Here is a 27,279-nt window from a genome sequence, read left to right as displayed (position 1 = left end):
TGAAACTACTCTTCCATGTGAGCAATGACCCCACTTCAAGTGGTAGGGCTGCGTCATGTATCTGGAAAACCTACTAATATAAATCACTTCTGGTCTGAGAAAAAAGACTAGTAAAATCATACACTAGGCATATTTTTGCAGAAAAGTGAACTTGAGCAGGATGGAAGAAGAATCCCAGACATGGGTTTAGCTGTGGTTTATGTTAGCATATAATTTATAAAAGTTAGTAATAAACATGCCTCACTGAGATTGGCAAAAATTAAAGTCAGGGAAACACCACAACTGACTGAGCTACTTGCTTATATGAAGCAGACAGATTGGCAGGCCTCATACTTCAGGTTCTTTCAGACTACCCAAAATAATGTTATATAACTCAAACCAAAGCCGATACAGACACACACACACACACAGGCTTCCAATTTTAAAAATAGAATTTGCGTGCCTAGATAGTTAAAGAATGTTAACTTTTTGGTTAACTGCTTTGCACCCCAACAGTTTTTGCCTGGCTGGAATGTATACTTGATATTCCTTCTCCTGATGGATATAGATTTCTAAACGTAGTTGGGCCAAGCAAAGTTAAAAAATCAGAGTCTGAAAGCAGGGATGAAAACCAGATTGGCAAATGTTCCAAAGAGGTCAACATGCTCTTTAATGTTCACGTCCACTGTTATTCAAAAACATTTCCACAAAATAAAGAGACTGAAGACAGGGCAGTACCTGGATGGAAAGTAGAGACAATGTTTTGCAGAAATGGAGAAAATCTTCGACATTTGCAAAATCATTGGGATAAAGCGGCTTTCATGTCCTGGCAGGTCACAGCTTAAGTACTCAATAAATAGTTTTCTGGCTACGTTTGTGATAAGCAACACACCAGTGCCATCTTAGTTGTGTGGTCCATGTGGCACTTTGGTCTGGAGGACAGTCCAGACTGCCCATTGATAGTTATACTGAGGCCTCTTTGACATTATCCAATATGTGGAGCATAATCACACGCTCCCAAGTTCTTCTCATTCATATCTGAAGTGAGCCCCCATCCATAGTCCTCTTGAATCAAACCAAAGACTGATCTAGTCCACTTTCCTGTTCTCACAAAGCCATCCAGAAGCCTATGGGAAGCCTGCAAGCAGGTCACAAAATCAAAATCACTTTCTCCACATGAGTTCCCATGCAACTGGTATTTGGAGCCATGCAGCTTCTGGAACTGGGAATGGTACAAAGACATGATGGTTAGTAGCCATGGATCTATAAGTGTACATGTGAAAGGCTCTCTCCATGAAATCAGGGGCCTGCTTTCTCAGAGCAAGAGCTCTTTGTGTGTACAACTGTCCTCTTTCAGATGTTATCATGAATGCATGGGAGTTGGGAGCATGTGATTGGGCTCCCCCTGCATCATGTTTTGCAGAACATCTGAAGAGGTTCTACTACCCTTACATTGCTCATTTCACATCTCTCTTTCCTAAAAGCTGGGCTTCTCCTCACCAACTCATTAGCAAATCATTAATGGTCACCCAGGGAGGTGGGTGGCGCTGTGGGTTAAACCACAGAGCCTAGGACTTGCCGATCAGAAGGTCGGCGGTTCGAATCCCCGTGCCGGGGTGAGCTCCTGCCAACCTAGCAGTTCGAAAGCACGTCAAAGTGCAAGTAGATAAATAGGTACCGCTCCGGCGGGAAGGTAAACGGCATTTCCGTGCGCTGCTCTGGTTCGCCAAAAGCGGCTTAGTCATGCTGGCCCATGACCCGGAAGCTGTACGCCGGCTCCCTCGGCCAATAAAGTGAGATGAGCGCCGCAACCCCAGAGTCGGCCACGACTGGACCTAATGGTCAGGGGTCCCTTTACCTTTTTAATCGTCACCCAGTAATGTCTGGAGTATAACTCTGAGAAACAAGCCTTTCCTGCTTTATAGAGCTTAATGTGGTAACCCCCATTACCTATTTTTTGAAGACTGTTTGCTGCTGTCAAGCAGACAGAGATAGGAAAGCTTTAGGGACATTTCTGAGATTTCTCTTTGCTTCTTGCCTTGAAGAGTCTGGAGTACACTCTGTACCAGCAATCTTCCTGACATCCTTTACTGTTTTCCTTCCTGGAGCTGATCTGATATTTTAAAAGCTGGCCCCAAACAAAGTTTCCACTTCAAATTTAAAATAGATAGCTTTATAAACGCAAGGAAGCTGAGGCTGCCAAGAGTCACTTGCCGTCTTTTCTGAGCTGAATGTACTCGAGCATTGTTGCGTCTTAGTAACCTTGCAGCTGCTCGCTCTGCTGTTTTCTCCTCTTGGTTGGTTTGGATTCTAGGGGTATTTCCACCCACAAGGAGAGAAGCAAAACATGCACAGCACATTCTGACCATTTTGCCATCACTCTGCCTTATGGCATGCACATGGGAAATTGTTCATGTCTCCTTTCTTGTGGCAACACAAGTAGCACATATTCCTGCTCGTTCTGAGAAAACCTTCAAGCATTCAAGGGGAAGAGGGTAAAACCTGCCATTTCAAACACAAAGCTTATTTTAGGCCAGGGCACAGCCGCTGAACTTGTTCCCAAAGTTTAGCTCTGGTAATGAATGTCAAAGTTGATTTCCCTGCACAGTGAATCACCACAACCAGCAGTTTAAAGGATCTGAGGGTTACAAGCCAAATCACCCTCAAGTAGCTTCTAATGAACCTTCTCCAGTATACAGGGAAAGATACACACAAATGCAGCCCACACATAAACCTAACACCTCCCCATCCAGCCTATCTAGTCCTATCCTCTTCTGCCGTACAGATAGAGGCAAGAAGTTAATCATTCAAATTCCAGTACAAACTGACCTGATCACCATCTCCTGGACAAATTAAATACCCACAGAATTTCTCACTTTCCCCAATTCTTCCAACACAGTTCCTGCATCAAAACTGTACTGGAATAGTTATAAATGCATATCTTGAGAGAAAATAATTTAGAAATGCATATTGTGACAGAAATAGGTTCAGAAAAGTGTGTTTAAATAGATACATGCTTAAATGCAATGCAAGGGATTTCTGCATGGTAGGGTTGATGTTGCCAGCCTACATGTCGTGTTTGCAGACATCTTTGTAATGCAGAGTTGGTCTGCCAATGGGCCTGGTGCCTGAAGCCAGCTCCCTGTAGACTCTGCCCTTGGTGATCCTGCTATCTTCCATTCTGTGGACATGCCCAAGCCAGCACAGGTGTCGCTGAGACAGAAGTGTGAATTTGCTGGGAATGTGGGCTTGGGATAGCACATCTTTGTTTCAGTCTCTTGTGATGTCCAAATCTTCCTGATGCAGTGAACGTGGAAAATGTTGAGGCTTCACTTCTGGCAGTTCTAAGTTGCATCTATAGTAGCGACCAGAGGAGGAATGACTGCTGGGAGGAGCACAGAGAGCAGAAACACCATGGTGCATCTGCAGCAGCACAACAGGACACCTTCATCTGCCCCAGCTGCAACAAAACATGCCTGTCTCATTTCGGTCTCTGGCAGGTGCTTTAACCTTCCAACAGTTTGACTTCACCCCAAAAGGTGCATCGCTCCATTGTCTCCCAAGACAGATAGGTGCCAACATGTTAAATGCAATGTTTGTTTGGTTTTTTTAATGCAGATGATTGGAAATGGAATGGAATGGGCTCATGGATGACCACTGGCGGGAAATACAAGTGGGCAAGAGTCTTGCGGCACTCATATTCTCTTTGTGGGCTTCCCATAAGCTTCTGGCTGCCTACTCTGAAAACAGGATACTGGAACTAGATGTGCCTTTGGTTTGACCCAGTAGCGTTCTTCTTATGTAGCTTGCTAGGTATAATGGATATGCCCTGTAGCATCCAACTCTGACCACAAGAAAGTTCCCCAGAAATGAAATATGAACATAAGCCTTGGTAGACCTTTTCTGGAAAGATCTCCTTTCTATTTTAAAAGCTATGGGCATTTTGTAGGTTCTCCCTACAACTTCCCATCTAAGCAGGAAAATTGCATTCACATCTGGTTAGTGCAGCTTTCATGTGGAATTGGAAGCCTGCTGCTCAACATGTGGTCTGGATGAACATCCGGCTTTCTCTTTGATTTACGATTCTGTTTAGGAAACCTCTGAGCTTTATAATCACAAACCCAGAAATGAAAATATAAGAAAACAAGCAAACCCAGGGAGGGGGAAGGATTGACATGAGGTAACATTCCTTGAGCTGTTGCACGAGACATTTAGGACCAAACAGGATGTTACATGCAAACATGTGTGACAAACCCTTAGTGACCCTAAGGAAAAGCAGCTTGGGGAGATGGTGATGTGAAGTGGAGATGCAGAACAATTCTTAACCCATTTTCCTGACTGTTCTCCACATCAAATCACACCCCGGGTCTGAAGCTTCTCTGGCATAGGAAGTTCCAATTATGTGTTTATAAGGGGGGAAACTCTCTTTGGAAATTATTGGGGGCTGAGAAGAGAGGAAACTGTGGGCAACAAAACCCACCCTCCACTCCACATTGCTAATTTCCCTGGAAGCGAAACAGCTGTTGAGGTGTTGCTGCCTCAAGTTCAGCCCTTTGATGATGGTGGTGATGGAAGGTCTGATCTTCAATAAACTTGACAATCAAGAATTTGTTTTGTCTAATGCTCAGGTGCAAGCTAGAGGGTATATCTGTGTCCTTAATTGCAATGTTCTTTTAAATTTTAAACATATTGACAAACGTAAAATGGTACAAACACACACACACACACACACACACACACACACGGAAGTATAACTGTTAGTGAGGCTATGCAAAGAAAAAAAGTTGGAACAATCTCTTCGTGTACATTATAGGTCAAGGTGAAATCCAGAAGACAGGGGGGGAAAGCTAAAAGCAGCATCTCAGGAGTCAAAGAGCATCCATTGATGAGACAATGGAGCAGAGCCCATCTGACAATCCTTCCTGTCTCTACCTCTGAATGTGCCCAGATCTATACTGGTGACAAAGTATTAACTCTCCCTTTCACCATGCCAGGGTCAAGATGGTGGCAGAGCTTCAAGCTCCAGAGGGGGTGGGGTGGAAAGCAGGCATGGGCGTGGCTGGCATGCATCCCGGGGGCGTGATGCGTGTTCTGGGGGGCGTGGCATGCCACCTGCAGGGGCGTGGCATGCGTCCTGGGGGTGTGGTGCCCAGCGCATGGGGGGGACAGCCACGATGGCACCCAACCAGGATTGCGCTCCCCCCTCACTCCTCTTCCTCCGCCAGTGATGGTAATCTGCATTTTAAAACCCCTTAAAGACAGAGATAATGGTGCTTACACACTGTCTAGTATGGCCCACAGTGTGGTTTAATGCCACAAAGTTGGCTAAACACAATCTGGATTTATCTTACAAAAATGGGTGTTTAAATCCATTTGATGGTGTTGCAAGGCTTTGCTTTACAACACAACAGACAGTTGTAATTAATTAATTACAGTGGAATCCAGCAGCGTTTTCTGAAGGAAAAAAATTCTACACCACAAAGATTGCATCTTCTAAGCACTCAAACGCTGATATCTTGCTGCTGTGGAAATGCAATTTCCTTTCAGTAAGTGAGTCAATTATAAAAGTGAATACAGTGTGTAATATAATGTTCTGCTATTTTAAATAATGTACTGTTTGTTTTATTTGACTTCTGTAGTCTTAAAGCCAATTTTTAAAGTCTGAGCTGCCTTGAGTACAGTTTATGTAGAATGAGGGGGGGATATACATAATTAGTAGTAATAGTTGTAGTAATCATAATAATATGGTTGTCATAATAATATGGTTGTCATGATCATGTGATGGATAATGCCTATGGCATCAACAGTAATTATTTTATTTATAAGAGTATTTCTAAACCACCAACTCATTAAAAAAAATATAATGGCAATCTACAATATAAACCCTAAAGCATCTTATAAAATTCGGAAGAAATGACCAACAGTGAATCAAATGAGTTCTGTAAAAATGCTTGGTGAAATGTTTTCAGTAGGTGATGAAATATCAGAATTGTGCATGCCTGCCTGATTTCAATGTGAGCAGTGTTCAAGAAGTATTGGTGCCACTAAAGGTCTTAGCACAGAAACTAAAAGAATCTGAAATCACTGTAGTTCATTGAAGAGAGTTACCTCCAGATTATTGAAGTGATCCGGCTGTTGTGTAAGGGGCATGGTGGTCCTTCAGGTAATGTGATTCTAGGCTATTTAGAGCTTTTTACATTAACAGCAGTACCTTGAAGCTAGCAGAGCTATCTGCACCAGCATAATATACTGAGAGAGAATTGTCCCAGGCAAAAGCTGGGCCACAGCCTTTTTTCGCCAGCTGCAATTTCTAAACCAGCCTCAAGGGCAGCCCCACATACAGCACATTGCAGCAGCCCAGTCTAAAGTTTACCAAGACCTGCGCCAACAAGGACACTTGTGCCTCCAGTGACAATGATGGATAGAAGAGTAGTAACCTAATTCTCCTCTCATGGCCGTGCCATTTTCTGAGGATTTGTAATTTATTTATATTCTTCTTGCCTCAATCTGCAGTTTTGGATTCCCATGAGCTGAGGCTGATGGAAGTTGTAGTCCAAAATACCAGCAGGGCATGAGGTCAGCAGAAGATGATCTAGATAAGCCCCGTGAGAAAACGCTGGGACAATGATTTAGTTTAATTTAATTTATTGCCCACCCTTCACCCGAAGGTCCCAGAGTGAGTTACAATTTAAAACACAACATCGAAAATAGTTTCCAAGAATTTGCAACCACAAAAATAAAGCAGCAATGGCAGCTGCTGGGTGAGGAACAACCCCATTGCTTTCCTTATTTTACTCCTTTTGGGGATGTATATAGTTCCACCATAGCCTAGTCCATGGGTAGGCAAACTAAGGCCCAACCGCCTTCTAAATCCAGCCCGCAGACAGTCCGGGAATCAGCGTGTTTTTACATGAGTAGAATGTGTCCTTTCATTTAAAATGCATCTCTGGGTTATTTGTGGGCCATAGGAATTCGTTCACCCCCCCCAATATAGTCCGGCCCCCCACAAGGTCTGAGGGACAGTGGACCAGCCCCCTGCTGAAAAAGTTTGCCGACCCCTGGCCTAATCTCTTTGTGCATGTCTTGCCCGAGTATGAAATGTATGTGCTAAATTTACAATGTCCAGTGAGTAGAATAAAGCGAGTCTGATTCAAATTAGTCTAGATTGGTTCTGGGTCTCTTTCTACCAGCCATGCAGGAAATCAGGTTTCTGTTTCTGCCACTTGCTCAGCCCAGCAACTGGAGCTGAGGTCAATCTAGGGCCGCTTGTGTGTGGGAGGAGTGGAAGAAGGGATCACTCTGGCACGGCTTGTTAATCTCCTATTTGGATGCTGAAAGGGCTGTTGATTCCAATGTCATGTTGTCCTCCACAGAGGAACGCAAGTGAAAAATGTTAGGTTAGGTCGGAATGAAAATATTCCAACTGGATTTTTGCAAGGAAGATTCGTGATCAGCAGGACTCTGAAATCCCTGCTCGCAGATTCTTCCTCAGTGACATAATTCACGGGTGCCCATGAAGCCTGCCAAGCCCAGAAATCTATCAGCAACACCCAGACTCTGCCATTGGCCCCTGTACTCACCATCATGGCTCATCTCTTCAAACAGCTGTTTCCTTTCTACTCTGGTATTTTTGGAAACTTGCTTCTTGTCCCTCTCCCTCCCCAGCACGATGTAAAAGTTGAAAACTTAGTAAATAAAACGTACATCCTACTGGGAAGTCAAATCCCATCGCAGACGGACAGATTTGCTTAACCCATAAAATCGTTCTTGAAAAACTATTATTTTGGCTGGTTCTAAAATGTAGCAAAGTTTGGCTTTTCTTGGCCTTGCCCAGCCTGCTTGCTTAGGGGGTATTCACTCTCCCCTCAGCACGCATATGCAGTTCCCATTACCATTAAGAGGGATTTAAATTTACACACAGACATCTAAAAGAGACTTGACCACTTATTTTTAATGTCCCAATGCCAACTAAAGCAAAGACCTCTTGCTTTCTCTCAAATCTCTGCACTACTAATTGAGAACAATGCTTATGCAAGACTTCCTTGGGGAGCTTGGGGCCTGTGGTTATACCTAGGCTGAAATTCAAATAAGAATCACAGCTGCTTAGAGAGGAGTTTTGGATGTCTTCAGTTGAGCTACAGGGAACTGCTTCTGGAAAATTCCAGCCCCCTTGAAGCTTATATGATGGGCTTGACATTTAACAGATAAACAGAGCTGAGTACTTCCTGCCCCCACCCCCAACTCATTGGTCTTTGAAGTCAAAATGATATCTCTTAAAATAATAAACAGTTGGACTCAAGAATAGACATAGTCATTCCCTGAAGACAGGATGCATTTCTTTTTTTGAGAAACGTAAGCGTTTCTCCGACTTCCCAGAAAAAAGATAAGAATATCTGTTTTCAGAGCACAAGCCAATGTAGCGAGTATTGCGTCCAATTCTGGGCACATCGTTTTAAGGAGGATATTAGCAAATTGGAAAGGGTTCAGAGGACGGTAACAAAAGCAGTGGTATGGAGAACATTTCCTTTGAGGAAATGTTGAAGGAAGTGGGTATGCTTAGCCTGGAGAAGACTGAGGTGGGGACACACACACACACAATTGTACTCTGCAAATACCTGAAGGGCAGTCATATAGAAGAAGGCAAATATTTATTCACTGCTGCCTCAGAGGGCAGGACTAGATTGAATGGGTTTAAGTTACAGGAGGGTAGATTTTAGTGGAATGTTAAGAGACCTTTCTCGATTATGAGAGCAGTTTAACAATGCAACAATGGAAGTGGCCTGCCCTACAATCGTCCCCTCCAGTTTGGCTTTCAGTTGCCAGCCCGAGCATCACTGGGAGCTGTCCAGGGTTCTGCCATGACCTTAATATCTGCCTACCCCTGAACTCTTGTCTGCTTAGTCTTTGGCCACCATGTGCTGTGAACACCGTTTGCAGTAGAACACAACATTGTACCAGTGTAAAGGGAGGGAGGTTGACCAAGTATAAAGGGGTGGGGAAGGGGGTGGTGTGTGTGTGTGTGTGTGTGTGTGTGTGAACAACATGAGCAGTGGTGGCTGGCCCTAGTTGACCTAAAAGAATATCAATATCTATATCTACAGACAGTAGTCAACTAAATCATTCTATCAGTGCAAAGATTACCCAAAGGAATTTTCCTCCTCCCTCTAGCCCCATGCCTATCCCAGAACAGATTTTGTGCATATACAATGGGAAGAGGGTAAATTCCATTGTACAAGCATAAGTGCAATACATAACTTCAAAATCTGGTGCAGAATCCTGCTGAGGCAAGTACCATCCTTTGTTTATCTTAATTTATTAGCCTCTATGATTCCTATATTGGAAAAGAGGGTTGGAAATATATTTAAATAAATAAAGCAAGCTGGCTTACTGCATAAAAATTAACCATATGAAATTAGATGAATTGCTGCTTCTGTTTCCGATGAAAAATACACATCTCTCTCCACCCCTAATACTGGATTTGCTATATTTAAATCCAAAGAAAATATTTGTGTATCTATATCCCATGGTACATGCACCAACCCCAATTTTTTTATGGTAAATGTGCAGGTGAACTAAGGAAGAGGAGAATGCAAGGAATTGACAAAGAAGGAGTTTTCTTTGCCACATTGTGAGTTGTCTACTCCTTGTAGAAAAGAGGACTTAAGGAGGAGAGAGTTTTGAAAAAGGGGGGAAAGAACCCAAAGTGTCTGACTTGTTGCTGGTTGGCTATATAGTGCTCTATTTGTATTGGCAGGGAGCTCTGAGTGGCTGAAAGGTGGTCATTAACACCCTGACACAAAGTGCTGACAGGGTGATTATAAGATTAACACCCCGTGTTATATTAACAGTGTCAAAACCTCCCTCTTACCTTTCAGTAAAAAATAACAGTATGAAAGGAAACATTAAAAAGAACAGCTTTTATTTTAAAAAATGAGCATTAAAAAAAGTAGGGACATGTGGTAAAGAACAGGCCTCTCTGTGTGGCACACAGAACCACCTGACAGGCCTTCTCCCACTTTCTGGGAGTATCAAAGTGCTTACAGTGGTACCTCGGTTAAGAACAGCCTTGTTTACGAACTATTCAGTTTATGAACTCTGCAAAACCGGAAGTAGTGTCCCGGTTTGCAAACTTTACCTTGGTCTAAGAACAGGATCTGAACAGTGGAAGGGCACCGGCGGCAGGAGGCCTCATTAGGGAAAGCGCACCTCAGGTTAAGAACAGTTTCAGTTTAAGAACAGACTTCCGGAACTGATTAAGTTCGTAAACCGAGGTACCACTGTATAGCACTCTGATTGCCACATGGCTGAGGAGAGAGGGAGCCATCAGTGAAGTAGAGGAAAAGAAATGGCCAGGAATGGTCAGACACAGTTAGGCCAGGACCTTGTCTGCGGCATTTTACTTCTGGGTGTGTGGGCTCCTTTTTTTACATGATAATATGAGTGTGTTTGTGTGTGTACATGTTTCCCACTATTTCATCTTAAACTTTTATATTCATTTCCAACCTGCATTCTGAAGTGGAATATGGGATTGCATGTACTAACCATGGACCCTCCAGGCAAGGAGAAGAAGATTACTTCCAAGTGACCAGTTTATTGAGCATTCCTCCCGATTGGTTTGCACACAAACTTTGCAGGGAGGTTATATGAAGTTGGCTGTTTATTGAGCATCTATTGTTTATTGGTGGAGAGGTTTTACAATGCTGCATCAAGCAATTGTTATCCCACATTTTCCAGTGCATTTCCCCAGTACTTTTGTTACTGCAAAAGTCTGATTTTGGAGGGGGGAGAGCAGGTTTGTCGTGCAACCTGAATTTGGCAGTAGTCAGCTGAATCCTACCTGAAAATAGTGAGTCTGATAGTACCCGCAAGAATTTATATTATATTACAGTGGTACCTCGGGTTAAGTACTTAATTTGTTCCGGAGGTCTGTTCTTAACCTGAAACTGTTCTTAACCTGAAGCTCCACTTTAGCTAATGGGGCCTCCTGCTGCCGCTGTGCCGCCGCTGCACGATTTCTGTTCTCATCCTGAAGCAAAGTTCTTAACCCGAGGTAATATTTCTGCATTAGCAGAGTTTGTAACCTGAAGCGTATGTAACCCGAGGTACCACTGTATATGTGAGACAGGACTTACCCCATTGTCTCTCACCACAACTATTAAACTTCAGTTTGTCATATGTTCTTTTTGCAGTAGCTAGTTCAGGTATAGAGATCTGCCCTAAATCTTCCACTGTGAAGACAGATGGAAATAATTCATTCCCTGCAATCTCCTTATCCTCCAATGCATCCCTTTGACTTACTTGTCATCCAAGATTCCAACTGCCCCTGTTGCCAGTATCCTACCACTAATTTACCGTATTTACAGATATATTTGTGTGTGTGCGCTGGTCTTTAAGTTTTTTGCAATGTGCTCCTCAAATTCTTTTTCACCATCCCACATTGTCTGCTTTTATTTATTTTGGCCAAGTTGGTGTTCCTTTTTGTTCTCCTCATTAGACAAGGCCTTCAAAATTTTTATGGAACTCTTCATGCCTCTAATCTCTTCTTTGACTCTGCTTGTTAACCAAACCAGCATCATCTTGGCCCTTAGGATACATTTCCTGATCTCCAGCTGAACTTCTATTCTAAAATTGTGTTTCTAAACAACTCTGAAGCATTTTGGAGTGATTTGACCCTCTTCACTCATCAACTTCCTTTTTGCCATTTTTGGGAAAGTTTCCTCTCCCCAACCTTCTTGTTTTTGCTTCCCCACACACCCGCTTCTATAGTATCAAAGGAATAACAGACACCTTTTTCAACCATGGGTTTAATGTTTGGATTCTGCCTTTGGGCAGAGGATTTGGACTAGCAACTTTTGGGTCCTTTCCATATCTATGATTCTGTTATTTCCTCTTGTTTTTCAAAACAGCCTATTAAATGTTTCTCTAGAAAGTCTGGAAAACACGCCACAGCTTGAGGGCTAATTTGCACATCCCTTTCCTCAAGCAACTCTTTGCAAATGATGGCACAGGGTGCTATGATTGCTCTTAAGTCTACCAGCAGCAATTGCTCAAAAATATCCAGTTCCTGTAAAAACAGCTATAGGTTAAAAACCTTCAGAGCAATGAAAAGAGTCATTTTAGGCCTGTGGTTTTTGGCATTGAACTGCTGTGAATGTATAAGCCGTATAAATGTTAGCTTTCTAAATAAACATAACCTCTGGTTTCATGGAAGCAGAAAATAAAGTTGAAACTTGTTCTTTTTGCAAAACAATGTCTCTCAAAAGGAGAATATATCTCAACAAGTTATAAAAAAAATATTCTGCCCACTCTGTATCTTCAGCTAATGATTTAGTCTTTCAGTTGTGAAAGAGTGGGTAGAGGTTTGGGCTTGTTTGTGCTTGAAACAGGTTTTTTAGATGTCCCTGACACCAAATCATGGGTAGTAAACTGGTGATGGAGAGGGTTAGGGAGGATCAACCAAAAGCAGTCAACCCTAACCCTTATAATGCTCAATGGATGGTTTTGATTTCAAGGTAGCTGATCATGAAGGAATCTTGCCACCCCACAGGGCAACAGGCCATTCTAAAGTGTTACAAAGCATTGCTTTAATTTTACTGGAAGTGGGACTGCGAGTGGCCGCTGAGACCATATTACACTGGTCCTGAAAGATCTACATTGGCTTCCAGTATGTTTCCGAGCACAATTAAAAGTCTTGGTGCTGACCTTTAAAGCCCTAAATGGCCTTGGCTTCCATCGTTCAGCCAGGACACAGTGACGGAACTTCATGCTCCGGCACCAGGGGTGGAGAACAGGTGGAGGCGGGGCTGGTGCATGTTCTGGGGGCGGGGCGCCCAGTGCGGGCAGGGGGCAGCCGCAATAGCACCCCACCGGGATCGCGCTGCCGGGGGCAGTATGCTCCCCTCGCGCCCCTCTTCATCTGCCAGTGCCTGGACACCAAAGTGAGGTTACAGGGAACCATGCAGAGGGCCTTCTTGGTAGTGGCACCCGCCCTGTGGAACGCCCTCCCAGCAGATGTCAAAGAAATAAACAACTATCTGACATTTAGAAGACATCTGAAGGCAGCCCTGTTTAGGGAAGTTTTTAATGTTTGAAGTTTTATTCTGTTTTTAGTCCTCTGTTGGGAGCCACCCAGAGTGGCTGGGGAAACTCGCACAGATGGGCGAGGTATAAATAATAAAATTATATTATTATACCTAAATGTCCAGGTAGAAAAACTGCTTCACATGTAACAATTCTCTGTCTCAGGCTTTGCTATTTTATGTATTTATAAATAATTGTGATACTGCATTTCATTTAAAATATTTACAAGGTAGGTCACTAAGAAAACAAATGTTTTGGTGGTGGTGATGGTTAATTTTTTAATAATAATAAATAAAATAATCAAATTTTATTTATATCCTGCCCTCCCCAGCCAAAGCCAGGCTCAGAGTTGTACCGCACTTTTCACTTCCATAAAGAAGTTGCTTAAAGTGGCTCCCACTTTTAAAATACAAATGAATAATAAACAAACAAAAAAAGCAGTACCACAATCAATACATTAATCAGCAATTGAAGCTTGTTTATAATTACCATCAGAACACAAATAAAGGGGAAGATAATCTAACCTCTTAGGGCAGGGAGTGTCATATATGGGAAGCCACCACAGAAAAAGCTTTCTTACATGTTTCTATCACCATCCAAAATATGCTCATAAAGCCCACCATTTGTGAAGATCAAAATAATGCTTATTTTATCATGGCAGTTTACCACCCCCACCCCCCGCCCAAGTAAACAATTGCAAAATTGTCATTATGCAAGGGATTCCATTGCCATTTGGGGGCAGAGGTATGAAATCTGAATCAGGGTCACTTGCACTTCATTAGATACATGTATAAACCAAGAGCATTCTTTGATAAACAGATACTACTGAGATCCATGGGAATGTGGAAAAGTCCTCCAATGTGCATCCATATCAGACCTGCATTTTATTATATCCAGTGTTATTTTTCTAGAAAAAGAGGTGCCGGAACTCACCACGAACGCCTGTGTTGTTCTCTTATAATGCCAATGGTGCCTACCTGAGAGGTACCGGAACTGAGTTCTGGAAAAATCCCTGATTATCTCTCATGTTTTTAAGTCTTCTATGTTATACTTTTAGCATGTATGATGCAGCCACATGTAAAGAACAGAAAACTTTGTGAATTGTCCTAAAATGAAGAAAAGGAATAAACCTCTAGGGTAGTTCCCCACATTCCATTTCCATCAAGATCTAGCACTTCTGCCATCATGTATCATAGCAGAAGCATGACAGTTAGCAAGCAAAGATACTATATTTTGACTTAGGCATCCTCTACTTGGCTATGGCCAGCACAGCATACACATGAATGTGGATATGTCTTTGATGATGGGCACTAACAGACTGAAAGGCTTCAAGGTATGTTGATCCCAGTTATTTATTAAATGGCAACACTCTTCATTCTCCAATTGCTTTTACTTTACTTTTGTCAGATGAGTGTCCTTCTGACCAGCCTTAATGCTACCAGAAAACACCCTCTCCAGTGCAACTGCCAACAGAGAAGAGGGGGTGGGAAATCTTACTCTTTCATTTTTCTTCCTTTGCATGGCCAAACATGCTGTCTTTGGAAAGGTTTCAATCCTGCTTTAATTCGTTGTTTTTTTAAAAAAGTGAAACAAAAATCACCATTTACATCGTTGACAGCTGGCAGGTTTTATGTGTTCTTACTATTCCTGCCAAGTATTTTTTTTTAGGTTTTCATTCAGCTCTGTCACGGATCCTTGGAGCACTGGAAGTGTCAGAGTCTGATCACACTGCAATGACATACAGTACCTTCAGGCATGAAGGTATTATGCTAATAGATTGGTGTAAAGGAAGTCTCCTTTTTACTTCAAAAACGGTATTTTAAAAATAGTACAAATAAAACAAGAGAAATATGCCAGGAGGATGAGGGGTTCCATTTCTACCCTTCACCCATCAAGTGCCAGAATATTTTGGTTAATCATGTAATTATGTCCTAGCATGCTTAAGAAAAGACATAAAAAGGTTAAATGATCTAGTGCTTCCCTTAGGTGTCTGTAGTCTCTTAAATAATTGTCAAGTAGTATTAAGAGGAAGGATTTGCTTGTGGTTAAGGCGGCATTCTTGCATTTAGGAAATCAAGCTTCAGTCACTGTTTTTGCCCTAGACTTACACTTAAGACTCTGGGCAAATATTTGATCTCTCTTTATTTTAAAGAGTTTGTCTCTTTAAAAATGAATATAACATGAATCTGTTTATTACATGCATTCAGGGAAATGGTTTGGTGTTGAAAAGATAGGCGTTCAGTACAGGAAATGGGGCAAGACCCAAGCATCTGCAGTTTGCCAATGTACTTGCAATTGCACACATGGCACCTGGCATTTCATGATGGCATTGCTGAGTACACTGGTCCCAGCTCCTGCCAACCTAGCAGTTCGAAAGCACGTCAAAGTGCAAGTAGATAAATAGGTACCGCTCCGGCGGGAAGGTAAACGGCGTTTCCGTGCACTGCTCTAGTTCGCCAGAAGCGGCTTAGTCATGCTGGCCACATGACCCGGAAGCTGTACGCCGGCTCCCTCGGCCAATAAAGCGAGATGAGCGTCGCAACCCCAGAGTCGTCCGCGACTGGACCTAATGGTCAGGGGTCCCTTTACCTAGAGTTCTAACTCTAACAAATTCTAACTAGAGTGTAGTTAGAAGCTACCCTCTAACTTTCTGGGGACCTGCACTTTGTCATGGCTTGTCATGGACTGGTTGGATGCAGAGGAATGGTGGAGGGAACCACCAAGGAAAGAAGGCTCAGAGCCAGGGGATTGGTGGTGGGATATTGATGAATGGTCAGAGGGAGAAGAGAATGAAGACTGGGTGGAAGAGGTGTTGGAAGCTGAAGAGGCAACAGGGCTTCCTGAGCTGGGAGAGCCTGTGGCAGAGAGAAGTCCAGAATCAGAAGCTGAAGCTGAAGCAGGAGAGTGGGAGGAGGGAGCCAAGAGGCAGCGAGGAGTCAGGCTGGTGAAGAGTCACAGGTGTCTCCACCTCTTGCTGCAACCAACTCCCCTCCTTGCCTTGTCTCCCAGAATCAGAAGAGGTATGAAAAGAGTAGAGTAGAGGTTGGCTGCATGTAGGCTCAGTCTCCAATTGCTTGGGAAAAGGCCTGGAGAGGAGACCTAGACTGTTATGGGGAGGCAGGGACTTTCGGTCTCAGCTGTTGTGCTTATTAGACCTGACACTCAGCCAAGTAAAGATCATGTTTTTGCCACTAAAGAGTTAACACCAACCTTGAATGTGTGATTTACTGCTGGCTCACTCTTTGACATGTCTTCAACATGGAGCTGAGCAGAGGATTCAGGTGACTTGCTGTTGTGTGCCTCTGTATCCAAGCCACACCAATGTGGAAAGCCAGAGCATACAGTTGTGTAGAGAGCAGATACTTATAGTCAGGGCCAGCCCAATACATTTTTGTTCTTGAGGCAAAGGAGAAGATCGTGCCTTCTCCTGCCATTCCATGAGTGGTTTGGCAGGTGAGTCTTACTTCAACACTGGCAATGGGATAGCATCCTTAAGTGGACCTGAGGGCAGTGGGCTAGTTTAGGGAGCATATGACGGGCTGTGGCACACACACCACTGGCTTCCAACAGAAAGAAATGGCTGGAGGAATAGCTGGAGGAGCTTCTCCTGCTGCTCTCCATCATGTGCTGCCCCCGTCATTTGCTCCCAAGGCAGTTGCCTCCCTCTGCTTATTGGTAGGGCTAGCCCTACTTACAGTCAAGCAAAAGAAGAAATCCTAGCTTGCATCAACATGGAACTTCATTCAAATGAGATCTAAGCCAAGGGGCAGAACATTAAAATCCTAGTGTTAAATCCGTAATAAAGCATGATCAACAAAAGCAACAGTAAATGGATCAGCACAGAAAAGCCAGAGGTGAACTATTTCCCAAAGGCCACCTTAAAAGGGCAACTTCTTCATTTATTTCTTGACTACATTACATTAGGGAAATATTCCTGCAAAAAAGAAAAGAAAAGCATCTTGGGCAAGGGCTGCATATGAAACTGCATGCGTTAGGACAGGGGTCAGTAAGGCTTACCAGGCATGGGCCAGATCACTCCCACGGAGATCCTCTGTGGGCCAGACCGGTGCAGTGCGATACCGGAAATCGTGTCTGCGCATGTCTGCTGCGCTGGAAATGGCTTCTGTGCAGGTGCGATTTTCAGTATCTGGGCATGCGCAGAAGCGATTTCTGGAGCCACGGAAGAGAGTCCCTGCAGCACACTGCGCAGGTTTAGCGCAGCACGCGGGGACTCACCGAGCAGGCGGCTCAGTTTGGGGGTGGCTCGTGGGCTGGTTAAACAGCTTCTGGCCCATGGGCTGCAGGTTGGGGACCCCTACGTTAGGAGAATGAGACCTCAAAGGCATGCAAATTGTCATGCAGACCTTTAAGATAAAATTATGCAAACTGATGGGGAAACAGGGCAAAGTGAATCACGAGAAAGTGAAACTTGCAGATTTGTCCACCCCTAGGCAAGAGCAGGTCTGCTGGAGGGAAGGACTTTCCCAGACAGCAGATATGCTGCAGCTGTTTGTCTGATTCACATGGCAGTCTAGAGCGATTACTAACCAGATTACTAGCCAGTTGTTAATTGTCTGCCTATTTGAGGTGTGAGCAGCTCACCTCCAAACAGCCATGGCAGAACATCCCAGGAATAAATGAAAGAGAAAGACACAGAAGGGTAGCTTATGCCTCATTTTCCCCTGGTGTAGGTGTGTGCGCGCACACAGCCCCCAGTGTGATACAAGCACACTTCATGGCTCTCTGCACAGTTTTTCCTTCCTCTTTCCATTATAGGCACTGCCTCATATGGCCCTCGAGGTCTGTGCGAACTGCTAGTCAAGCCACAATTCCTTAAAAGGACCTGAGCAATTGACTGTATTAATGAAACAATTAAATTGTGCTCCTTCTATCGTGTCACAATCTAATCCAGGCTCTGCTCTGCTTTGCAAAGGATGATACAGAAAATTCTGGGAACTGCATGAAGTCTAATCGCTTTGGGCACTTCTCCCCCCCCCCCCCGCCACCATGAACGCAATAGTAAAAAAGGAAAAGAAAAGAAAGAATTGGGCCCCATTCCCCAGCCCAATGAATCAAAAGAAATTAAATCAGCAGACAAATGCTTAAACCCCCTAAGGGCTTTCAGCCTCTTTCAGTTTTTGCAGTTGTTTATACTAGAATGCCCCCCCCCCCTTTTATAAAAAGAAAAAGAAAACCCTGTGATACAACTCCAATCCATAAGAACAGTATTTCTATAATTTCCAGAGGCAATTGGGAAAGTTACAGCAGATTTTAGAGCTGAAGGCTCAGTTCATTCAGGAACAATGCCAGATCATTATTCTTGGCTTTCTAAAGTTTGAAAATAGCTTAAGGGCACGAGATGTTATGCACTGCTTGCAATATATTGCAAAGAAATACCTATCTTGTCAATCAAATGATGTTTGTGTAGCTCAACTGAGTTTTGTTTTTGTTAGCTGCTCTTTAAAAAAAGCAGAGTTTGAAGATCGGCTGCCCCTTATCATCAGCAATGAGACTAACTCCAGGTTGCAACACACAGACCCCAAGGATGACACATCTTGGCACTGATGCACAGAGGCCCATAGGCACAGTCTTCTCTTACCAAATGCAATCATCATGGCATGTGTGTATCCTGGAGCTATTTAACTTATTAAGCCAACAACTACTTAAAATGGCAGGTTGCTCTTGGAAAAAATCAACTTGCTGATTTCTGTCTGTACAAGATCCCATTTGATGCACATAAATTCTGAGAAAATCTATGCCTAGAGCAACAATCCATCTCTGGGAGACTAGAAGAAGTGTTCTGAAGCATTCCTTGGAAATCATCTTTATTCACAATCGGCAAATACAACAGGTACAAATCATTTGGGATCTGCTAAGGTGTGAGGGCAAGGATGTTGACTGATGGTGACCAATCCTTGACAGCAGTTGGCAACAGCACTGCTATTTCTGCATTAGTATTCTACAACGAAGTCAGAAATGGGACACATGGCACTTGGCATTTATATGGAGTGCTTCTCTACCATCCATAGGAGCCAACTCCTAGGGGGGCTGAAGAGGCTTCAAAAAGCTCAACAACTTTTGTGTCTGGACTTTCACTTATTGAAATATGGCAACCCTAGGCAACGTAGGATGAAAATCCTCACTGTATGACCCCAATGCACTCTTAGATGACTGTCCAATTCAGATGTCTGCAGTCACGATAGATTCCAGCATGCAGGAACCTCTTATCCCGATGAACAACTTCCCTGGGAGTCAGGCTGGCCAGAAGAAAAAGGCCTTGGGTAGCTGCTTATAATAAGTGACTATCTTCTCTTGAGCCAAGCCCCAGTAGAGAAGGCCAACTAGAAAGTTCACAGGGTACCAACTACTTAGCTAGAAAGATCCACTGTGCATAGCCTGCTTCCATGCACTGATAATGACAACTTTCCTGTACCAGATTCCTTCACTTCACAAGGCAAGCACCTAATCCTTTAAAGCTTCTGACTATAGTGATAAGTGGTAAGTAATTCCATTATACTGACATGGTGAAAGCATAGGATTTGAATGTGCTTATACCTCTCCATCAGGTCAAGCCACTAAGATTAGTAAATGGGAAAGATCATTGATGCCATGACTTGTCATTCAAAGGAATTGCTGGTGAACTTTAGAAGTGTCATCTGCAGGTCATGTTCGAAATTTATTATTTTTTAAAAAATGTATCACTTAGATGAACAACTTGAACCAATAAGAAGGGACCAAGACAGTGGCTTTTCTTGCACATTCTCTGTCCATAAAATCTTACTCTAGTATAAATGTTTTCATTGTTGGTTGGGTTCATTCTACATGGGGCCCCTCCAGTCTGGTGTTTTATTGTTTGTGTATTCTTGACACAATAAAAAGTTCTTTAGTTGTGGATTATTTTGCTTTAGTTATGTGACACTAAATGTTGATGTCCAGAAGCGCTCTACCATGAGAAAAGTGGGACAAAAATAAACTAGAACATTTGTGTTATAAAGGTTTTGGGGATTTCAGCAGTAGATTACAGGATATGCCCTCCATGGAAATGAAGCTGTGAGATCTCTTGTCTGCCCAATAGCATCATGAACACAAACAATCATGAGTACACAATAAAAAGGATGACTATGAATGTCTGATCTTTCTGGCAACAACCAGTGGAAAGAACCACCACCTTCTTCATTGTACATAATGCATATTTGGGAGATGAAAGAATAGGCAAAAAGAGAATGCAAAAACGGATCTGGAAGCTAGGAACTGTACTCAGAGTAACACAAATTAACTCTTCATCACATACTAAGAAGGAAACACATCTTTCAGTTACTTATCATAGTTATGGCCATAGATTTCACACCTAGAATGCAATGGGGGCTGGAACTGTGGAGGTGATGGGAGGCAATATTTCTGAAATGTAGGTAGCAGGTTTTGCCTTTGTCTTTATTTTTCACCCCACCAAATCCAAACAAATTCAAGCAACATAGAAACCAACTGAGGCATAGTTTACTGCACTAGCATGGCATCTCTATAGGGAGGAGGCATGTGGGTGGAGGTATTGGTATACCAGTGAAGTGACCTACTTAATGCATTTGAGAATGCAGTAAATTACATTTTAAGAGCATTGGTACGGTAGCAGTATTGTTTATGCAAACCTTTAGTATGTCCTAGTTATGCCTTAACATCTTGTGCTGATTAAAAGCAAGAATCTACATGAAAACTTGAAATAATCAGTGAAAAGGAAATGGGAATAATAGGAGCTATTTCCTTTCTTTGCATTTTATGTTCCCACTCCGATATGAGTATCTAGCAGTCCCTTGTAGCTTTGCAAGAGCCATCTCAACTGTATGCCTTTTTAATCTAAGTTTAGCCGTAATGTTGCAAGGATACCTGTCATGCCCCCACCACTTTGCTGACTGAGCAAATTTTGCCACAGAATCTCCTTCCTAGCTCTGTTAGGATTCTAGTATGCATAGTATGCAATTCTCATACGGAATGGCTCTTATTTTTGTTACATTTTATGTAGGCCAGATCACTGAAGTGTTTCAGTTGCCAAGATCTGCGTCCTGAGAAATAATTGCGTGGGTTGTTGCAAATTTCCTTTTTCCTTAAAAAAAATAATGTATTGATGTTTCAGATATAAAGAGCAAAAACAGAAAACAAGGAAGAAGGCAGCTCCCTCCACAACTTCTCGTCAAGGATCACATTTCTCATCCCAAAGGTATATTTTCTTCTTCCATTTACTGAGCTCCAATTTTTGAAATTTTATTAAACTATCAATTTTGGGTACAACAAAGCAATTCTCTTGAGGAGTGTATGAGATAATTTGAACATGGAGGAAAGTGCCTAAACAAACATATTCTTGGAACAGAGGCAGACTCTCCTTCATCCAGTTTCAGTCTACCACCACCACCAGCAAGCTTTGCCTATTTTTCTGCTGCTCTGGAGGCCCCGCTCCCTTCATTTGATTGCTTAGCAACAAGGATTAAAAATCCTTAACTACAGCAAATTTTCTTTATCTGCCTTAGAAGGTTGCCTCCATGCTTTGCTTTCTAACTTTCTTTACAAATGTACTTACTTAAAAATAAAGCTAAGAGTCCAGGCCCTCTGCTGGCTTGGGGCCCAGTACATGTGTACCCCACTGTACCCCACAGTCAGTGTCTTTGACTACAACTCCCATCATCCCTGACTATTAGCAATGTTCGTTGGGACTAATGGGAATGGGAATTCATTAACATCTGGAGTTCCACAGCTTCCTCACCCCTGAATATAGAGAACAAAACCTATGAGAATGAGATGGATATTCAAGAGCTGAGCTAAAATTGCCTTCCTTGTTCTGCTACCCATTTTGGGTGGTGGAGGAACAGGAGAGGTGGCCATTTTGGAAGCTACCAAATATTGGAGGAGGAAACTACTGCCATGAATATTTTGGGGGAGGGCATTTACCCTTTCTCTCTCACACACACAGCTTGAAAATAAATCAAGGAGAATTCATTGGTGTGATCAGCAGCTGGACGCCCTTATTTTTTCCCCTTTAAAGACACTGGATGGCACTGTCTTTAATCAAGACACAGTATTGTCCCAATGTCTTCTGGAAGCAAAATAATGCAGTTTGCAGCTGGCTGTCCCAAACAGCTCCCTCTCTCGATGTTTGCAGACAGAAACAGTATTTCTGAACTGTGGGGAAAGAATGAAGGTACTAAAAGCTAAATACTTCCTGTGAAACAGTTCAGCTGCTATTTTAAGAGACAAAATACACTAGTCAACCCACTCATGGTATTGACAAATTTGATAATTCTCACTGAGATATCTGGAATTTATACGGTTAAAAGGATGTAATTTTGCTTTCATGAAATCCAGTGGTATTTATTACAACACATTTCCTTTTCCTGTGTTCATTTTGACCTAAAGGTTATTAGAAGTGGGGTCTACAGATTACATATTAAACATTATAAGTATGAAGCACATACCTTATTAATTTCATTCAAGAATATGTTTCTGTCTCAACACGATTGATCATGGTTTTCTAACATCCTCTGAAGGTCTGCAAAGCATCAGCAAGCCCATGTTGGTTGACATTTAAATCCTTGGGAGCTATTCAAACAAAATAAAGGTTTTTCTATTAATAACTGTTTTATGTAGCTGAAATGGCTCACTGTAGAGGTTGTGATGACATCCATATCCCTACTCCCAACCTTTTTATTTTCCCTGGTGCTTTCTCAATCAAGAACTGAAGTCTTGCTCTTATGAGCCCTTAGTATTTCTTAGCATCCTGTTAGTGTAGTTCTGTATTTCATAATACTGTAGATATTACCTAGCACTGAAGGAAGGTGAGTGATATGCATCTCATATACAGAATATAAGAAAGTGGATCCTATTTTTTCAATGTAGTGACAATTTCAGTCTTGAGTCAGACACCACACTTAGTTATTGAAGATGTTTGCTTCCCCCCACCCCAGTCTTTTACGTCTGGTTGCATTTAGCAGTTGACCATCACAGTAACACTTGCTGGGTATTTTTAAAGTAATCATACATATATTTCTGATTGACACAGAAGAACACCAGGTTGCCCTGTCCAGTTTATTGGACCATAGTGAATCAGGCTTTGGGGGTTGTATTTATATGGGGCAGGTGAGCAGTTCCTTCCTTCACAGTCTATTTAAATTGGTAAACATAGTGCAACAGTTCAATGAAAGAAGAATAAAAAATATCAGAAAGCAAAAACAAAATACCTAAACTAGGAACCTGTAACCCTCCAGATATTATTGGTCCTCAACTCTAATAAACTCTGACTATTGATCACCCTGGCAGGGACTGAAGGGAGTTAAAACCTAACACCAACTTGTCAATAGCCTTCTTAAATTGTTGTGCTCAAAACTGGACACAGTATTCTAGGTGTGGTCTGACCAACACAGAATAGAATGGTGCCTATTACTTCCCTTGATCTGGACACTATACTTCTGTGATGCAGCCTAGAATAGCATTAGTATTTTTGCAGATACATCATGCTGTTGAGCTTGTGGCCTACTAAGAACCCTTTTCACATGTACTACTGGCAAGCCAGGTGTCCCTCATCTTATATTTGTGCAGCTGGTTTCTGTTTAGGTCAGAGATGGGGACTCTGTGGCCCTCCAGCTGTTGTACAGCCATCAGTCATGGATGCTTTAGTTGAAATTCTTGTGTTGCGGGGGGTTGGACTAGATGGCCCTTGGGATCCCTTCAAAACTCTACAATTCAATGTTTCTATAATCCTTTGGCAGGAAGAGCTGCCATACTGAAAATTCATTTGGAAGCTATTCCAAGGCTGGTGATTAAAATAAGGAATATCCATTATGCCCTACATTACACTTTTTGAAGAAAATGGGCTAAAATAAGAGAGAGAGATTGCAACCTTACCATGAAGATAGCAGTCCTCAATGAATTGTCTTACTTCCTTTAACAAAGCCAGGTGGAAAGCTGAAGCTATCCTTGCCCTATACTCCTCTGTCTAGGCCAGAGAGATTTATATAACCCTCATTCTGTCATGATTAGTCTCAGCTGGGTCAGCTTCTGCAGACTTAAATTAACCCCATATGAACCAAAAAGAGGAACATACCTTTTGACAATCCATTCTTTAGCAACAAAAAGGATTTCCTCCAAGTGCTAATTATTGCTATGGCTGATTTTTTTTTTTTGGAGGGCCTAGATTGTACACACATACACACAAACGTATTTCAGTGGGGCACTTTTGAATATAATTGTTACAATATAATTATGGAATACAAAAGCTTATGCCATAATACATTTGCTAGTCTTTAAAATGCCACAAGACTCTTGTTTTTGCTGTAATTATTGCAATTTAGTATGTGAAAAGATATTTTTAAACAAAATTTACATTCTGAACAGTACTAGACAGTCGTAGGTAAAGGTAAAGGGACCCCTGACCGTTAGGTCCAGTCGTGGCCGACTCTGGGGTTGCGGCGCTCATCTCGCTTTATTGGCTGAGGGAGCCGGCATACAGCTTCCGGGTCATGTGGCCAGCATGACTAAGCCGCTTCTGGAAAACCAGAGCAGTGCATGGAAACGCCGTTTACCTTCCCGCCGGAGCGGTACCTAGTTATCTACTTGCACTTTGATGTGCTTTCGAACTGCTAGGTTGGCAGGAGCAGGGACTGAGCAACGGGAGCTCACCCCGTTGCGGGGATTCGAACTGCCAACCTTCTGATCGGCAAGCCCTAGGCTCTGTGGTTTAACCCACAGTGCCACCTGCGACAGTCATAGATCAAGGAAATTCAAGTACTACTCCATCATTTTTAGTTTAGAAGGAAACCTAGTGTGGTATAGTGGTTAGAGCACTCAACCTTGGGTTTCCATATTTTGTTGGAGTACAACTCTCATCATCCCTGATAACTGATCTTGCTAGCTAGGAATGATGGGACTTGTAGTCCAACAACATCTGGGGAGCCAAGAATGAGAATGGCTGGGTTAGAGTGTCAAATGAGGACTTGGGAGACCAGGGTTCAAATTCCCACTTGCTGGGTGACCTTGGGCCACTCACTGCCCCTCCGCCTAACCAGCCTCACACAGCTGTAATGGGGATAATATGAGCGAAGAAGTAAACCATGCACTCTACTTTGAGTTCATTGGAGAAAAAGGTTGGTTAGAATGTGGTGCTGATAACACCATGGTTCCAGGTTCAATTCCCACATGGGACAGCTGCATATTCCTGCATTGCAGGGAGTTGATCCTCAGGGTCCCTTCCAAATCTACAATTCTATGATTCTATGAAATGTAATCAATCAATCAATCAATCAATCATGTCTGTGTATTTACAGCTGGGCAAAAACTGCACAATTATGGATACCATCATTTATAAAATCCACATCTCTTGATTGACTCTGTTTTATTTGTCTATTATTTGCTGATTTAATTATTTCATTGTTTGAAGACCACAACACTTGCAAGTGCACACACTGCTGTGTGTGATATTTTGCCATGAAGCATATCATGGCGTGGCATGGGATTTTGCAGAAGAGGAATAAAAATAGTTCACAGGTTTTAGAATTATAAAGTGATAGAACTTATCTTTGGCTTTGCAACTTTCACGGAAGCATTAAAAGAAGTGGAGAAGACATATAACACGAATTAAAAGATGCTACCTTTAGCAGAAGAGCGAGAGCAAGAATGATTGACAGCAGGAGAGTGGAATGAAACGTTGGGCAGGGTTAGAATGAGTGACAGGTTGAGAGTGAGACAGATGAAAGTGAGATAATGAAGGCATATCAAAACAAGCACATCCGTTGAGAAAAAGAGTTCTGTATAGGAAATTAGAACTATGAGTATTCTGTATAAAATGACTACATGTTCTGTATGCTATATTTCTGGATTCTAAGGTATCAGATCCAGACTGGAATCCTGGCGAAGGGACTTTACCCATTACCCTACACCATTTTCCCCATTAAGTTGTCACTGCCAAGCTGCTGTTTGCCCCATAAGTGAATAAAATTTTCAGGTATTATACAACTACCTGTATGTTCTCTCTTCCACCCACCACCCAATAAATCTCAACTTCAGCATAGTAGGATTGTCTTTGCACCGTTCAATCAAACAAATGTTTACAATGCACTTGTTGGCAATTATGGGGAATATATACAACATTAAGAAACACTGTAGAAAGCTAGCAGTTGACTGGACGGAATAGCTTCAATGGAATACCAAACGATTTAAAATGCCCCCAGCTACCCCCAAAGGCTACCTATTTTTTAGAATGTGTTGATTTTTTAAGATCTGAAATTCTATGGCACAGCTGGGATTTAATCAACCCTGTCACACAAATCTCATGGCCTCATTTCTATACTGAAGTTTTTGTTGAGAAAGAAAAAGAAAAGAGAAGTAGGGAGCTATCTCAAAGGAACTAAAAGCAGTACTGGAGGTATCTTCCCTGCAGGCACCCGCTCCCCCAAAATAGGCCAGAATTTACTTTAGGTCAAAAGAAAACTGCTGATCTGGAAATAATAGTACATTCCGGAAAGGCCCAGCTGTCACCTCTCACCTCACAGCTGCTCTACATTATTGCAACAAGGAAACTAAACAAAACAAAAGCTCCAAAAGTATTATGGCAATGATTATTCCTGTGGCAATACTGCATCTCCATGGTATTTGTAATTAGTAATTTTCTTCAACAGTGTTATTAAGGATTAAACAATTACTTTGCCTTGGCAGCTCACTGGTAAGCAGGAATGATGTTCATTTAGGCACCAGTAAATGCATCAGGATCAATTTACCATCCCTATCCCAACCACTGTGGAACCAGCCTACAGATGGACACCCAAACATGTGTAAGCTCCTGTATGAGGTATCCAGAACCCTGGAAAGTGGAAAAATCTGCAATCACACATGACACCAGTCTACCCGTTCCACAGACTCATCCATACCTAAATGAATGCCTGAAGATGCTTATTATCTTCCATGGTCATATATGCCTAGGACAATGGAATAGGAGGAAGTGAGGCCAGACATTTGTCCCAGGACAGCCAGGAAATGGTCTGCAATGGACCAAAGGACTCCAGTATTCTGAAGGCCAGGCCTGTAAAGACAGGCAGCCCAGCTCAGGATGCCTGGGCTAACCTTCCACATCAAGCTGAAGGAAATAATAGCAGCCCCAGTTAGAGATACCCTGGAACTGAGAGGTAGTCAGGATGAAGACATTACAAATGAACGTAAAGAACAGGCTGTAAGCTGTCTCTCTATACA

The 27,279-nt window shown here is 42.6% G+C and overlaps 1 protein-coding gene across 1 annotated transcript in view; it reads left to right on the top strand.

Annotated features, from left to right (window-relative positions):
• The window catches only part of LOC310742747 (uncharacterized protein), a gene marked incomplete at its 3' end in the record, with an annotated part of 114,864 nt that overhangs the window by 31,589 nt on the left and 55,996 nt on the right, over nt 1-27,279 (top strand). The window contains exon 2 of the mRNA XM_083572164.1: nt 21,185-21,268. Coding sequence (XP_083428290.1) covers nt 21,185-21,268 — 84 coding nt within the window. The remainder of the gene's footprint in view (nt 1-21,184; nt 21,269-27,279) is intronic.

The sequence above is a fragment of the Podarcis filfolensis genome (genome assembly GCF_964270895.1).
Source record: "Podarcis filfolensis genome assembly, chromosome: 9".
NCBI classification, from domain to species: domain Eukaryota; kingdom Metazoa; phylum Chordata; class Lepidosauria; order Squamata; family Lacertidae; genus Podarcis; species Podarcis filfolensis.
The sequence above is the reverse complement of the archived record's forward strand: the minus strand, read 5'-3'. Positions and strand labels throughout refer to the sequence as shown.